At 52.3% G+C, this 14,984-nt stretch overlaps 7 protein-coding genes across 7 annotated transcripts; 3 read left to right on the forward strand and 4 right to left on the reverse strand.

The window, feature by feature from the left end:
• Window positions 1-414: 414 nt before the first annotated feature.
• On the reverse strand, window positions 415-1,043 carry RPS23 (40S ribosomal protein S23; the record flags this gene model as incomplete). Its single annotated transcript, XM_049340437.1, has 3 exons — window positions 415-593; window positions 675-923; window positions 1,034-1,043. The coding sequence occupies 3 exons, from the start codon at window positions 1,041-1,043 to the stop codon at window positions 415-417; spliced, it is 438 nt and encodes a 145-aa protein (XP_049202759.1).
• A 334-nt stretch (window positions 1,044-1,377) lies between these two features.
• Window positions 1,378-2,193, forward strand: J4E93_002493 (uncharacterized protein; the record flags this gene model as incomplete). The annotated part of the gene is made up of 1 exon (XM_049340438.1): window positions 1,378-2,193. The coding sequence occupies one exon, from the start codon at window positions 1,378-1,380 to the stop codon at window positions 2,191-2,193; it is 816 nt and encodes a 271-aa protein (XP_049202760.1).
• Window positions 2,194-2,711: 518 nt separating this feature from the next.
• J4E93_002494 (uncharacterized protein) lies at window positions 2,712-4,479 on the reverse strand (the record flags this gene model as incomplete). The annotated part of the gene is made up of 4 exons (XM_049340439.1): window positions 2,712-2,953; window positions 3,012-3,622; window positions 3,669-4,290; window positions 4,461-4,479. 4 exons carry the CDS (start codon window positions 4,477-4,479, stop codon window positions 2,712-2,714), a joined length of 1,494 nt encoding a protein of 497 aa, XP_049202761.1.
• Window positions 4,480-5,434: 955 nt separating this feature from the next.
• J4E93_002495 (uncharacterized protein) lies at window positions 5,435-6,775 on the forward strand (the record flags this gene model as incomplete). The annotated part of the gene is made up of 1 exon (XM_049340440.1): window positions 5,435-6,775. One exon carries the CDS (start codon window positions 5,435-5,437, stop codon window positions 6,773-6,775), a length of 1,341 nt encoding a protein of 446 aa, XP_049202762.1.
• A 1,142-nt stretch (window positions 6,776-7,917) lies between these two features.
• CCP1 (heme peroxidase) lies at window positions 7,918-9,093 on the forward strand (the record flags this gene model as incomplete). Its single annotated transcript, XM_049340441.1, has 2 exons — window positions 7,918-8,330; window positions 8,382-9,093. The coding sequence occupies 2 exons, from the start codon at window positions 7,918-7,920 to the stop codon at window positions 9,091-9,093; spliced, it is 1,125 nt and encodes a 374-aa protein (XP_049202763.1).
• Window positions 9,094-9,514: 421 nt separating this feature from the next.
• J4E93_002497 (uncharacterized protein) lies at window positions 9,515-10,704 on the reverse strand (the record flags this gene model as incomplete). Its single annotated transcript, XM_049340442.1, has 2 exons — window positions 9,515-10,362; window positions 10,419-10,704. The coding sequence occupies 2 exons, from the start codon at window positions 10,702-10,704 to the stop codon at window positions 9,515-9,517; spliced, it is 1,134 nt and encodes a 377-aa protein (XP_049202764.1).
• A 373-nt stretch (window positions 10,705-11,077) lies between these two features.
• On the reverse strand, window positions 11,078-11,714 carry GRX5 (monothiol glutaredoxin grx5; the record flags this gene model as incomplete). Its single annotated transcript, XM_049340443.1, has 3 exons — window positions 11,078-11,241; window positions 11,362-11,635; window positions 11,688-11,714. 3 exons carry the CDS (start codon window positions 11,712-11,714, stop codon window positions 11,078-11,080), a joined length of 465 nt encoding a protein of 154 aa, XP_049202765.1.
• Between the last annotated feature and the right edge of the window lie 3,270 nt (window positions 11,715-14,984).

Genomic DNA, 14,984 nt, shown 5'->3' on the forward strand with positions numbered 1-14,984 from the left:
GGCGTTTTGTTTGAGATACCCGGCGGCGCTTCTTTCCTATGTTGCATCGGTCGGAGTTTGTTACTACGGGGCGGATTGTGTAAATTACTGTCTCTTTTCGATCAACGAATCATGGATGACATAACACCTGAAACGTATTTGGTGCACCATATTCACTACCAAGTCCTAAACGACATGGCGACGCACCCAACATCACTCCATGGCATACGCATACGGAGTGGGCGCTTGAACGAGTCAGATTCTATCTAACTCTCCAGCATATCATGACTTTTCATATGCCGGGTAGAAGCACAGATAACCCCGATGTAAAGACTCCGGTAACCCCCCATAGTGATCCGCGGATTCCATCATTCGTTCATGGCGGGCTTGTGGTCCACGTTCGTTTCCTTCCTTGACTCCTTGCAGACGAGTCCTCTATGACCTGGGCTTCTCCTTCTTCTCCTTCCACAGTGCGGACAGACCGACACCGGAAACCTTGACGACCTTGAAACGCACACCGGGAATATCACCCTTGGCCTTGCCCTTACGACCGAAACCAGCAAGGAGGACCTCGTCGTTCTCGTCGACGAAGTTCAAGCAACCGTCGTTGGGAACTGGCAGATTATTAGCCCACGCTCTCATTGTTGCCACAGGCTCGTCGCCGATGCCTCTTCAATCTCCGCATAGTGACATACCGAAAGCGGTGACCTTCTTTCCGTTCTTGATCAATTGTACACGGACACACTTTCGGATAGCGGAGTTGGGCTGCTTGGCCTCAACACCGACCTTCTCGAGGACGATGCCCTTGGCGTGGGAAGATCCACCGAAGGGAGACGACTTGTAGGCGGTTCCGAGGAGACGCTTCTTGTAGTGGAGATCGGCCCATCGTCCCTCGCGGCGATGGTTGCGGAGCTTGCGGGCGGCGTTGAGACCTCTTGGCTTTCCTGATGATGTTGTGAGCAACTGCACAATATACGCCCGTGTCAGGACGGCGAAGGCGTGGAATTGTGCATTTCGCGTCGATCGAGGGCTTCTGGAGGGAGTGGCTGCGTACCTTTACCCATGGTTGCGGTATTGACGACGGGTGTGCTGGGGGAAGTGTGGTTAGTATCGCGGACGTCGAAGTATTTTCGAGAGCGGCTGGAATCAGTGTGCGCCAGAGCCAAGCCCCACAGCTTAGCGGCGTTCGCCCGAAGGGGCTAGTGCAACACGCCATCTTATCTTATCGGGCCATCGTCATCGCGTCTGGGGAGAACATCAATGAACACCGGCACGTAATTGTAGCTCAAACCAGTAGACTTCAAGATTCGTAGTGACTAGTCCAATTGCCTACCGCAATACTCACTCATTTCTATTACGCGAACCCAGCCTCATAACGCGCCCAGCGCATGCACTACCATGACTTCGAAAGACGACAAGAAAGTCACCAAGACGCAAACTAATCGCCTACCTGCGCCTGCGCTGTTTGTCGGGCCACCGTCACACAATGCCTCCAACACATCGCTGCACGAAGTCCGAACGCCTGCAAGGGCTCCGCTAGTCCGCCAGCGCTCACTCCTTTCTCCCGACAACAAGCGACCTCTTCCACCCACGACCACCAACGATGGCGACCACCTCAGCCTCACCTCCACGAACCCCTCGGCGCCATTCCAACGGCGACAAAGACAACACAGCCAAGCCGCAGATGCCGAAGCATCGTCGCGCGCCGAAGCGATATGGGCAGAGATGCAAAACACGTTGGAGGAGGTTGAGCTGAGCGCCATCAAGGGCCCAGGCATGACGGTCTTCGGCTCTGAACACTCTCGAGCACTAGATGAGTTGCGAAAAGCGCAGATAGAACTTGCGAAAGCATGGGCGCGCTCCGAAGAGGACGAACAGACACCCGAACAACAGAAGAAGTCGCAGGACAGTAAAGCGAACGACTTGCAACCCCAGAGTCTTGCGAATCACCCTCACGATGGAGCAGGGTCGGGAAAAGGCGAAAAGTTGTTCGACAGGATAAAACTGGAGGAAGAAACCGAAAAGGACATTGAGTTGAGTCGGAAGAGGAGAGAGGAGAACGACCGATACTTTGAGAAGGTGAACAAGGGTGTGCAAGAAGTCGTTGTAAGACTAGAAGAGGTCGCAAAGGCCATGCGAGGGGTTGAGAGCGAGAGCAAAGAGATTTGGGGTCACGGGAGTGAAGACAGCATGGACACGGCGAGCGTCACTTGAGACGCCGCACAGCCTGAGGGGGAATTATTCAAATCACTATGCCCATAACGGGCAGTGTGGTTTTAGGTGGACTTTAGGTTCTGGGTCCATCTGTCAGAGAGACGAAACAGGCTCTCGTACGCCCTCGTCATATCGAGAAGACGCACGCCTTCTATGGAAGCCTCTAGCAGAAGCAATATGCCCAATTGATGGGTCGTAGGCTTGGTGGTGATATACGAATAAACTGAACATGCTGATGTAAGCCACCGGCAACAACGACAAAGGTTACAACGTGGAAAATCGTTTACTCCACGACCAATGGGTTGTACAATGGGTAGCATGTTGAGGTCGCTACGCCGAGCAATACAGGTAGCGTCTCAGATTTAGTGTCATTATGATCAATGGTAGAGTTTGGAAAGACATCTCATATCAGCAGAATCAAGATTACGTGCCTTCGTTTGCGTAATCCATATAGATTAGATTGAACGCTTTACCGTCTCCTTTTCACGCTCTTCAGCCATTACATCTACACACACCATCTACAAGAGATAGCGGTACTCCGGATTCAGATCGCCCATTTCGGTCTTTTCATACTCCGTCAATCCTACATCCCTGACGCTCTTATTCCTCTTCCGGTTCGAGAGACTGCACATGACAAAGTACGCGCAGCAACTGAGTGCGCTGAGGCACACAAAGCCGATAGCGATTGAATATCCTCGTGTATACTTTGGCGCATCCGTCTTCAAGAATGAGTAGACAGCGATGATACCACCAATGTTGCCTATTAGGACCTGTTAGCATGCGAAACCTTAAATAGTACATGAGAAGAATTGACTTACCAAAACCGACTTGCCATGCACTCCCTACAGCTCGACGGTGGTGACCCCCCAAGTTCATGTTGAACCAACATACGATCACCGGCATGGCGGTGTAGGCTCCCATGGCGACAAGGAAGAGTGCTGCATACTGCAGGTCATGGTTGTCGTGTACGGTAATAAGAATAGCGAATCCAGCGATGCAGACAGCGATGGGGACTACGGTGAAAATGAAGCGGTGTTTGAGCCTGTCCGAGAACCACGCGACAAGCATCGAGAAACCAAACGCAGCAGCCCATGGAGGAACACTGTGCAGCTGTGTCTGGATCTTGGAGTAGCCATAGCTCTGGATGATGGTGGGAGAGAAGTAGGCGTATCCATAGGCGGGTACGATCAAGCCGAAGTACATGAGTCCGCCAATGAGGATCTTGGGGTCCTTGAACACATTGACAACGTCCTTGGCCTTGATAGGTCGTTCAAGTGCGGAGCGTCCTTGGTCGATTTGAAGTCTGGCTTTGACAAACGCGCGTTCGGGTTCCGAGAGCCACTTTACTTCCTCGGGGAAATTTGGGAGTAGGAAAAAGAAAGCGAACGAGACCACAACGGTCAAGAGTCCTTCCAGAATGAAAATCCATCTGCCAGAGTAAGTGACTGTCGACGACTTCCGCGGTCAAAACATACCTCCAACCCTGATATCCGCGCATACCGTCCATCTTGCCAATTGCAGAAGCTAGCAGTCCACCAAAGGCTCCGGCAAGAGTCGTTGAGCTGAAGAAAAACGAGTATCGCTTCTGCGCCTCGTGTCTGCGATACCACATACCAATCAAGTAGAAGGCACCCGGGAACATGCCTGTCTCGAACACGCCAAGGAAGAACCGAGTCGCAAGCAGACCAGAGTAGTTTTGGACAAAGCCTTGCAGCATAGTAACGAGTCCGAAACCAAACATGCAGATACTGAGCCAGACGCGAGGTTTCATCTTTTTGAGGAGGACATTGGACGGGATCTCGAAGAGGATGTAGGGGACGAAGAAGATGACCAGAGCAGTGTTGTAGCGATTATCTCGTACCAGATCAAGTTCCTCGCTGAGGCCAAAGACGTTCGCGTTGGCAATGTTGACACGGTCCAGGAAGGCCAGGAGATACATGATGCAAAGGAAGGGAATGACATGAAGGTCAATCTTGGTCACGAGTTTGGACTCCGTGGTGTTGGGCGGACATGGGACAAGCGCCGGGTCGTCGTCGTAGGTATTGTCATAGTGAGGGATTGGATCTGTCTTGTCAACGTCCGGAGACGGCACGTCTTCTGCGGATGATCAGCATGTTTCAACAACTCTGTATATATGACAAAGAGCGTAGGGAGATGCAATTATGATCTGTGCGGCATGAAGCTGACGATGAGCTTACAGCTGACAAGATGCGTCAAGCATTCCGCGGGAGTCATCAGGGCCAGCTTAGCAGAATGCGGCGACTTACTCTGTTTCCTTCCGAACATGACGACGGTTGGTGAGCTTGACTCTATCCGCCTGGGTGATTGACTAGTGTTCGGAGTAGGTCCGATGCCAAATTCACACTTGCATGGCACTTGCAGAGGCGGGAGCGAAGGCAATATATCCTGGAAAGCGGACAGTGAAATGGAGTCACAGCGAAGGCCGAGGTCGCTGGTACCCTAGCAGAGGTCTGACCACTCTCGCATCGTCGACGCTCGCCAACCCCGCATCTTTGGCTTTGGCCCTTTACCCATGCATGCGTAAGCGATAGAATTTCTCATTAGGGAGTGGCGCTGCCGGTCGCCAGCGCGAAGTCACGGGTACTCAAGGCCATGGCGCAAACACGGCGTGCTACTAAACAGCGACCGCTCGGCTTTGGAACAAGCAAAGAGGCAGGCGACATTGGCCGGCTCAAACCTGCTGGAAAAGGACCGTAAGCGTGCGCCTCGCGTGTGATGTAACCATGTGATCAGCAGTGTGGCGCCGGGCCTAAAGGGAAAAGATGCGTCGGCACGTATTGATGCGGAATAGCAAGCGCGCATCTTTCCGCATGGCATTGTCGGAACAGTTGCAGAACTCCACCTGCAGACGTAGTTGTTGCCAGGTACTGTCTGGGCTGATGTCAACTGGGGACTGCGATATGGTGGTGAAGGGCGTGTCGGCGGTCGCGCTGAGCAGAGGCCAGGTTTTATATCCGAAGGGCCAACCTTGTAGTTTTGGTTTGGTCGGGCAAGCTGGTTCGGCAGCCGACATCAACTCAAGCCTGGGCGCGCGAAAGTCTCAGCGTCGTCCACACTCCTTTCCTTGTGCCTCCTCTCCTTCAGCCTCTCGACCCTGCACTCTCAACCTCGCCATCCTCCCAGCACCGCATGCCAGGCCCGACCCACTGCGTGGAAGTGTGACTGCGAGCGACCCGTTACCCGTGGACGATACCCCGAGCGGCTGGCCTGCTGACCCGAGATGGTGAATGCCAAATATGTCGCCTTTACCGTCAACAAGCAGACTCCCTTCTTGCAGACGCCAGACCAGGCCTATGCCACCGTAATCAACTGCCGGCGGCCAGGCGGGAAGCGCGCGGGGCTGGCGCACGAGGTGCGATCCCACAATGTGCCGCTGGCCATGGTCGAAGGCAGTCTGAAGCGCAAGCGGGGCGACGAGTCCAGGAAGGACTCTGAGCAGGCGGCCAACCCGGCCGCCTCTTTCGGAAACGATGCGACTCCACTCACTGCGGCACCGGCCCGTCCACTGCTTAACCAGCAGTGGCAGCAGCGCAAGCCAACGCGGTTACGAAGGGGCAAGATCCTGTCCAAAGGCGTCGACCTGGACTGCTGGTTCATCATACTGTCCTACTCGGACCCTGCGCAGCTGCTCGAGATGCGTAGCAAGATTGCCTCGTGCTACCGGTTTTTGCGGGATAACCCCATGCTCTGGAAGCATAGCAGGGTTTACTATTACGGAACCGACATGCCGGACCCACCTCCAGGTCTCACCGAGTTCCAGTTCGCCCACTTGCGCCATGGGCATGGCTGTATGGACTGCGGCGCCCCAAACACTCGCAAGACCTTCTGGGCCTTCCTCCGTCGCATGTGCAAAGACTGTCTCAACACCCAAGTCATCAGGGAATACGATGCCATTGACCAGCTGAGAGGTCCAAACGGCGAGGACGTATCCTATATCCGCGCTGCATTGCCCAGTGGCATCTTCGATTCATGGGGTAACTTTGTTGGTGTGGGACCAGCGAGTACACATGCGTTGAAGACCATCTACTTGCGGTCAGACGTGCAGAAGCTCGTTGCCGAATTCCACAAAGAATCCAGAGAGAGGGACCCCAACACAGAAGAGACGGCTACATGGTGGACTACATGGCTTGCCGACAAAGCCAAGAAGGTAGAAGAGCGCCAGATGTTTGCAAAGAAGATGGAGCAGTGGGAAGAGATGCAACGCAACGCTAGAACTTCTGACTACACTGCAAAGAAGTTACGGCGCAAGAACTTCTTCAAGGAAAAGGCGTCCCAGCTCGATCCACCCATCAGTATCAAAGAGCTAGAAGCGTGTCCAGCATACAAGCGTGCCATTACCATCCCCAAAGACCCCAACAGCACCTCCTGGGATCTTCTCAAGCCCAAGATTGTAAAGGAAGCCGCCGAAAATGCGGCCAAGAGAAACATGGAAGAATCGCGGCCAGCAACAGCATCGACGTCCGGCATCTCTACGCCTACCGGCAGCCTGGACGGTTACCCGCACACGCAGCCATATCTCGGCATGATCATGGGTATGCCTCCGCACAATGGCATGTACTGATCACATTTGTTTTAAGAGTTCACGCTGCGATGATTAATACGCGAGAAAGCTAATGTTTGGGGTAATGATTGCATTAATGCCATGGCACAGGAGTTGGAAATTCGGTATGGCTTCTGGTTTCTTCACGCACACAAACCCAAGTGAGCATTTCTTTGCAAGGCGTTTATCAAGACTGGGAACTGCATTGAAGGACAAGCGATAGCAGGCGTTAACTGTACTGGCTTCTTTTTCATTACCGATACGTATCGTACACCCTGGATATAATTGAATCGAAATTTTGCTTGACAAATACATGCGCCGAGGACAGTGAGGTACCACAGCTGGATCGATAAAACTGCCTCTTCGAGCGATGCACCCACTTTTGTCGTTCACGCCGCTCATCGGAGGGCAACGGCATGTGGGCATGGCACGAGTCATTCCCGGCGGCTTAGTACACGAAAGCTCTGATTGGCCACCATGTCCTACCCAGAATAACAAGCAGCGACGAGACACCAGACACCGCCTGTAACACCACGTGTCGAGCGTGGCGATATCCACTGCTAAGGACATCAGACAAAGATGCCGCAGAGCCTCATCAGGTACCCCTCATCTCGCTGGCTGGCCTGCGTCGATCGACGCCACCACAGCGAATCACAGAGCGTGGAAGTCGGCTTATGCACGAGGACAAAAGCCCAGCCCTGCGAAGCTACAAAACCACGGGTCTCCCTGCCTGATAGCCTCAAACTCGAAACCGTCATCTGCTAGAAGGCGTGGATTATATAACCCAATCGGCGGAAATGGCTTCACGATCGGAAGTGTGTCGCGGCGGCATCAGATATCGTAATCCCAAGGGTCCAGACGATTATGCTCCGTAATGCGCCTGATTGGTGCAGAGGCTATCAAAGTGGGTCGATGCCGTTGTTTCCAGAAAGATTGTCGCCATCTGAGTCCGAGGCAACAAAACATTATCTTTAAAAGCTTTCCCGTGCCTACGCCCTATTCGCGTTTGTATCTTCACTCTCTTTGAACTTCCTGCCTTTGTGCTACTACCAATTGACCTTTTAAGAGGCAAACTGCTCCCCAAGTAGCCTATCAACAGACACCCAGCTGTTGCACAAATTATTCTGCTCGGCCGACTCGATCTCCAACCCACTGCCTGCATAATGGCATCTGCCTCGCGAAACTTCTCTCGTGCCCTGCGCACCGCCGCTCCCTCGTTCCGCACCACCTCGACCCGCTCCTCTGCCCGCTTCGTCGCGCCCACACAGAACGCTTTCCGCAACCAACGACGCGGATACGCTTCTCAGGAGGATGGACCAGACAAGCATGAGGGCAACCCAACTGGCCTAGCCTGGGGCGCTGGCGCTCTCCTCGTCGGTGCTGGTGTGTACGGCCTCTACACATACAAGCCAGAGTTGTTCGGCCAGACCAACAGCAGGAAGATCTTCACACCCAGATTTGAGGACTACCAAAAGGTCTACAACCACATTGCCAAGAGGCTCGAGGAGCACGATGACTACGATGATGGTAGCTACGGTCCCGTTCTCCTACGCCTTGCATGGCACGCCTCGGGAACGTGAGTATTTTGCTCTCTTGTCTACTAGACACATGAACTGACAGACAACAGCTACGACAAGATGACGGGTACTGGTGGTTCCAACGGTGCTACCATGCGCTTCGCTCCCGAAGGTGACCACGGCGCCAACGCTGGTCTCAAGGCCGCCCGCGACTTCCTCGAGCCCGTCAAGGAGGCCTTCCCCTGGATCACCTACTCTGATCTGTGGATCCTCGCCGGTGTCTGCGCCATCCAAGAGATGCAGGGCCCCAAGATCCCATACCGCGCTGGCCGCACCGACCGCGACGTCTCCTTCTGCACACCCGACGGCCGTCTGCCCGACGCCAGCAAGGACTCTAGCCACATCCGCGCCATCTTCGGCCGCATGGGTTTCGACGACCGCGCCATGGTCGCACTTTCTGGTGCACACGCCCTAGGTCGCTGCCACACCGACCGCTCTGGCTTCGACGGCCCCTGGACCTTCTCTCCCACCACCCTGACCAACGACTACTACAAGCTCCTTGTCGAGGAGAAGTGGGCATGGAAGAAGTGGAACGGCCCCAAGCAGTTCGAGGACGTCAAGACCAAGAGCTTGATGATGCTGCCCACCGATATGGAGCTTGTTAAGGACAAGAGCTTCAGGAAGTACACCGACCTGTACGCCAAGGACAACGACGCTTTCTTCAAGGACTTTTCCGAGAGCGTCATGACACTGTTCGAGCTCGGTGTACCGTTCCAGCAGCCTGAGGACCAGCGCTACGTCTTCAAGAGCTCGTTCGACTAAGCTTGTGCGAGAGTAGGAGAGAAGCAGTGGGGGTTACTTTGAATCAGAGATATCCATCTAGACTATTAGACCGTTGCTTTTGTTAAAGGCAGCATGCGCTAGATTACTTTTGGAGGTTATACATTTATTGTTACTTGCTTTGTAGACGTTTGAAATACAGTATATGAACAAGAAGTCGTGAACATTGTCTCCAGTCATTATGTTCTGGAGATTGGGCCGGGTGCCATTGTGACGATTGATGTAGATGAGAAAAGAATTTTGATTTTTTTATTAAACTGATGCTGCGTTCATGTATCGCGGAACATGTTGCAGCAGAACTGCCCATATCAAGTAGATAGTCTGTAGCTTCCAACATATCGTAGTCACTTGCGCTCAGGACATTGAAGTGAGTATGTTTCCGATCACCCATCGACCTGCCCTACTAGTCGCTCTTCAGCGCAACAGCAAGCTGTGCCGTCTTCTTCTTCCAGTACGCCTGATGTTCCTTTTCAATCTCACGCAGCTCGCCCAACTCCTGTCTGCCCAGTTCTTTCACCTCCTTCTCTAGGTGCTTGATGTCATCATCAGGGAGTCTTGATGGAAGAGGCAGCGTGTCCTTGCGATACCTCGAAGGTTGGTATATGAACTTTGGAAACATGGTCGTTGGGGTGGCGACGTTCTTGTCGTGGGCGTTACTTGGTCCTTTTTCTTCGAGAAAGGTAACTCGCTTCCTGTTGGTACGAGACTTGTCGCGTGCTGGGGAACTCTCGTGTTCGGGAACGAAGAGCGTGGATTCGGCGTCCGTGACTTTTGATGGCGAGGATGATACGGGCAAGGCCGATTCATCCGATGGCTGCTTGGTGAATAGCATATTTTCCATAGCTTCCTCGCCTAGGCATGTAGCTCCTAGCTTCCAGATCTCGCCCAAAACGACTTCCCACTCTTTCTGCAATTTCGCTAGTTTGGCCGTCTCTTTGGTGATCAACTCGTCGTAGTGAAGCATGCGAGTCTCAAGTGTCTGATCAAGACGTACACTCTTTCCCTCACTGTCAGTGCGCCTAAGTGATAGAGTGAACTGAGAGATGGGTTGGTAGAGCTGAGTGGCTAGACGTTCATACTTCGCTGGGGCAGAAAGCTTGAGGGGCGAGACATTAGGGTCCTGCTGGTTACTGCTGCGAGTAACAGTCTGCAGGGTACTTTCGTAGAGGGTATGAAGAAGCTTTCCGAGGGTCTTGTTGATCCTGGAAGAAGCAGTCTTGTAAATATGGCGACGGTACCTATTGCTGGCATCTGTGCAGTATGATATTAGCAGTCCGCACTCAGGGAATGAAATAGCTTAGCTATACCTTTGAATTCTACGCCTAGAGGATGCATGTTCGAAGACCTCTTTCTTGCTACTCTCTTCTCTCCGCTCCGTACGCTTGAGTGAGACCCGGCGCTCAGCAATGTCGTAGCGTCAGCATCGTCTCCGGTGAAGTTGGAGTTGCTGATATTCGTCTGACGTGTGATGTTGCCTTGTTCCCTGGAAGTACCCTGGTTTCTGAAAACGGAAGCAGCGGATACCGTCTTCTTCGTCGGCGGGCCCATGTTGCCGCGCGCCCGCAGTTCAGGTACGTTGCGCTCGACCTCCATTCAAGCGACCTGTGTTGGGGGGTGTCGAAGACGCGTTGCGAGTACTGAGAGAGACGAAGGCGAGCTTTGGTGCAGACGTAAAGCTTGTGTGGTGTTCCGGCTCAGTTGAGGAAGGCACGTGGTGACAACAGGAAAGAGCACTCATATTAGTCACATCATAGGGCAGGAAGCGGCCATTTTCCCTTCGAATATTGTGTTATTTGGAGTATATCAGGCATCCCAGCCTTGAAGTTGATGCGTATCCTGCTCTTCGTATGTATACATATAGTTGTTACACGGGTGACAGAAGCTGGCTAGACATTTGCAACCAAAGAAATACCGTGTGGTATCAAGACCATGCGCCTCTCATGCTCGCCGTTGTATTATCTACTTTTTACGGTGCCTGTCCCTCGGCTGGCACAACTACGCCCTTCTCTTCCAACATCTTTGCAAGCGATCCATCTTGATGCATCGACATCAGGATATCACAGCCACCGACAAACTCCTTGTCAACGTATAGTTGCGGTATGGTTGGCCACTCGGAGTATTCTTTGATACCTTTTCGAATTTGTCAGCATGTAATGCCCCGTCGCTCGTCCTGCAGCCACCCGAAATGTGCCGCAGGCTCGAGTCCTACAACCAAGTTGCCAAAACGGCGTGGGAACCGTGAAAACGTACCTTGCCTCAGATCCTGGTCTTCCAGCACGTTGAAGGCTGTGAACTTCTCCGGATCTACACCTTGCATGCCCAAAATCTGTATGCTGGCTCTCGAGAAACCGCATTGTGGTGTCTCTGGTGTACCCTTCATGAACAGGACAACGGGCGATGACGCGACAGCCTTGTCGATCGCAGACCGGACTTCGTCGGAGAGCAATCGTGCTTGGAACGGTGTGAGGAATCGTGCCGAGGGACTGGGTCGAGCTGTGCTGGCGCGGGTGGCGGCTCGGAAAGCCTGGTGACTGTCAGATTGAATTGATAATCAGATGTACGTTTAAGGAGCTTACCGAGGGAATTGCGCGTCTTGCAAACATCATGGGTGGTTGGAGTGGTGTAGGGAAGAAGTTCTGGTGATGCGATCACCTCCGCTGTTCGCCGCACCCGAAGTTTTGGATGAGGTCACAACGCCAAGGCCGCTGAATCACCAGCCTCCCATTCGTCCTTTTTCACTTTGGCTCCTCCATACATCGACCGAATAGTAGACACGATGTGAAAATACAGAGCACATGGTAGATAATCAACACCAGGTAGCATTCACGAAATGTGGGCTCACTAACGACTATCTACACACTGGGGCTTCGCGATGGCCAAGAATCCTAAAGCTACCTAGACTCACGGTGCATGCTAACCAACGCCTTTAGACCTCAGCGAATGTAGACACTACTATCGCCTCGATGGATTCCGTCGCTTCAACTTTCAATAGGTGGTCTGCATCACACTGTTCGTTCCAAAAGAGGGCATGCCTCAGACAGGTTACAAGACCTTGTGATGCGTCTCATATCTGGAAAGATGAGATCCGACCTTCCTTCGTGGGCATATGCGAAACGGTATACAAGCTACGAGCTGTCATATGGAAACCTCGTTCCCATGGCAAATATTGGCAATCGAAGTTGCTAGCATCGAACTTGATCTACTTGTTCTATACTCGGTTTGCTGATCTCATAACGCCCATGTGTGTTAGCAGCGTGGGACCGGCAGATCATGTCTTCGAATCACCTGCGATTGTCAACTGCTATGCACATTTGAGGAATACGGTCACTTGATAAACTTGTCCAAGGATATCCACAGTGAGTGTGGCCTCCCAGCGTTCGATATGATCACTGCCAAGCTCACCCGAACCTGATTCTTAGGCCTATACCACCCTCATCCTCACATGGTTTTTCATCTCATGCGTCTTTATCTCCGGCAGGACTCCTCTGCAACATCATGGTCTTCCCATTGGCTCCGCGACAGTGGAAACATCATACAATATGACTTCGGCGAAGCAAAGCTCGCATACATTCCTCAGTATACCATCAATGAAGTCGCCTCCGACGAGAACGTCAGAGCTGTCATGTCGTTCGACAATAGCCTCAGTGACTAGCTCCGACACCCAAAATGGTCTTATCACCGAGATTATCCTATCAGGGAGATGAGTGTTTGTCATCTGCATTCTGGGCAAGATCTCAATGAAGTATCTCCGGGTGTTGCTCGAAGAAGATCATGTTACGGACTCTGAACTTCTCATAGCAGAGAAGAGGGTCACCTCAGGATTTGCAAATTCACCTTACCTCCTCGCAAGCTTCCTCTGCGCCCAATTCCGGCTGGAAGGTTCCACGAGGGTGAGGTCAAGATGAGTGACTTCGTGAAGCAGCACCGAAACCGTTGGTATGATATTGCTCCAAGAGGGATGAAGCTTGCACGTACCGTGCAGCAGAAGATAGAAGAGATTGGCGATAGAGGCGCTGAGTGGAAGACTGTGGTCGATATCATCGGCCAAATGCTAGAAGTGGACGTGGTGAATACTAGCAGAGCAAGTGATGTAGCCACTGCTCTGGGCAGCCTCTTAGACACTTAGTAGGTCGAGAACTCTTGGAAATGCGTTTTTGAAGGTCGCTCAAATATCAGGCACTCTTATGGTGAGTCTCATCCCGTTCATTCTGCGATGTTCCCTTTGTTCGTGCAGCTCTGGTTTACGGGAATGGCAGGTTCACAATTTCTCAATTTCAATACTATACCCTCCACATAATCTTAAATCTTGTGATTAATACGCCCATCAACTTCTTTCCTGTCATGAGGATATTCTGCTCTATGATCACGAGCCTCTCGCAGGTCACATAAACAATACTGCAATGAAATACCACCTTCAATTGCGTTATCGGACTCTCATTCACCCACAAACAACAATCACTTCAGGTTCATGTGAGCTCACCATGAGTGCAGACTTGGTGTTTGGTGATTGTTGAACAACAGAGGTCATACAGAAGCCCACTGAATGCTACACATCTCCTCTCTAATATCTCATTTCTTGTTCTATCGCACCTCTCCTGTTTCATTATGGGAAAGCCTCTAAAGGACTACAATGATGCAATGGCTGCGTGTAGGACCCGGCTGATCCACAACACTACCACCGCAAAATTCGGCGACAAGACATTCGAATTCTTTCCGTTGACAACCATCCGCGAAATTGCTTCTGGAGGCAGCACCAAGAACATCTTCTTCTTCTCCGGGCTTGACACCGACACGGTGGATGGACTGAAGAATAGGATTCGGTCAGGTGGTGAGCGTTTGTTTGCTCTCGCTATTTACTGCGGTCTCTCGCCACCTGACATGGTTTTCGTCTTGACACACCACAATGATGATGCCCTTCCTTTCTCGCCAGAGGACTGGCTTGGGACGACCGAAGAACAATCAGACTCGGTCTACAGTACTATTTGCGACGCGCAACATCTCTTTACTGTCCCTGGACTTCACATATTTCAATACAGGACCAATCTCACGGGGCATACCGTTCCTATCGAATTCAACAAAGGCGTCAAACCCGACGTTGGCGAGGGATCCGGAGGGACCGTCTACAAAGCCAGAATCCACAACAGCTGTGCTCCCTTTTTACGGGAGGCCCCGGAACCCGATGACTGGTCTAGATACCTTGCACTCAAAGTCAGCAAATTTCGGGAAGATGCTGAAAGGGAGTGTGATTTTCTCAAAAGTCTTGCACGTTCTCCAGGCTCACACGAGCACATCACTACGTTCTACACCGGCTTCGTATTCGAGAAGAAGATATACCTCATCGCGGAGCTAGCAAATGGCAACTTGGACGAGTTCATGGCAAAGCACCCTGAACGCCGAGCTGTCAAAGATCTGGATCGGAACTGGCTTTTGGTGCAGCTCCGGGGTCTTGCGAGTGCTCTAGACGTTATTCACGGTCATATGGCATACCACCATCACGATATCAAGCCTGCCAATATCCTAGTTTTCAACGATCCTGCCGCTGACGTGAAACACAGGTTGAAATTCACGGACTTCGGCTGCGCAGGCTATGGCGGGCACCTCAGCGCGTTCGGACGTAGTGCAAAGTCGAAAATCAAGGGTAACACACCAACGCTGCCACCGGAGACGTATAGCAACGGGGCAAGCTCTCGCCCGCATGATGTTTGGTCGTTGGGATGTGTCTTTCTCGACATTCTGGTGTGGTATTGGAAAGGTTGGGAATATCTGAAGAAGTTTCGTTCCGAGGTGATGGAAGAGAGCGTAGCTTGGTGCTATTACACTATAGAGGACAAAACCATGACGAGAACTGGGGCAGTTTCGACTGCTCTAGATGC

This window comes from Alternaria ventricosa, assembly GCF_023758065.1.
Source record: "Alternaria ventricosa strain BMP 2768 chromosome Unknown scaffold_3, whole genome shotgun sequence".
NCBI classification, from domain to species: domain Eukaryota; kingdom Fungi; phylum Ascomycota; class Dothideomycetes; order Pleosporales; family Pleosporaceae; genus Alternaria; species Alternaria ventricosa.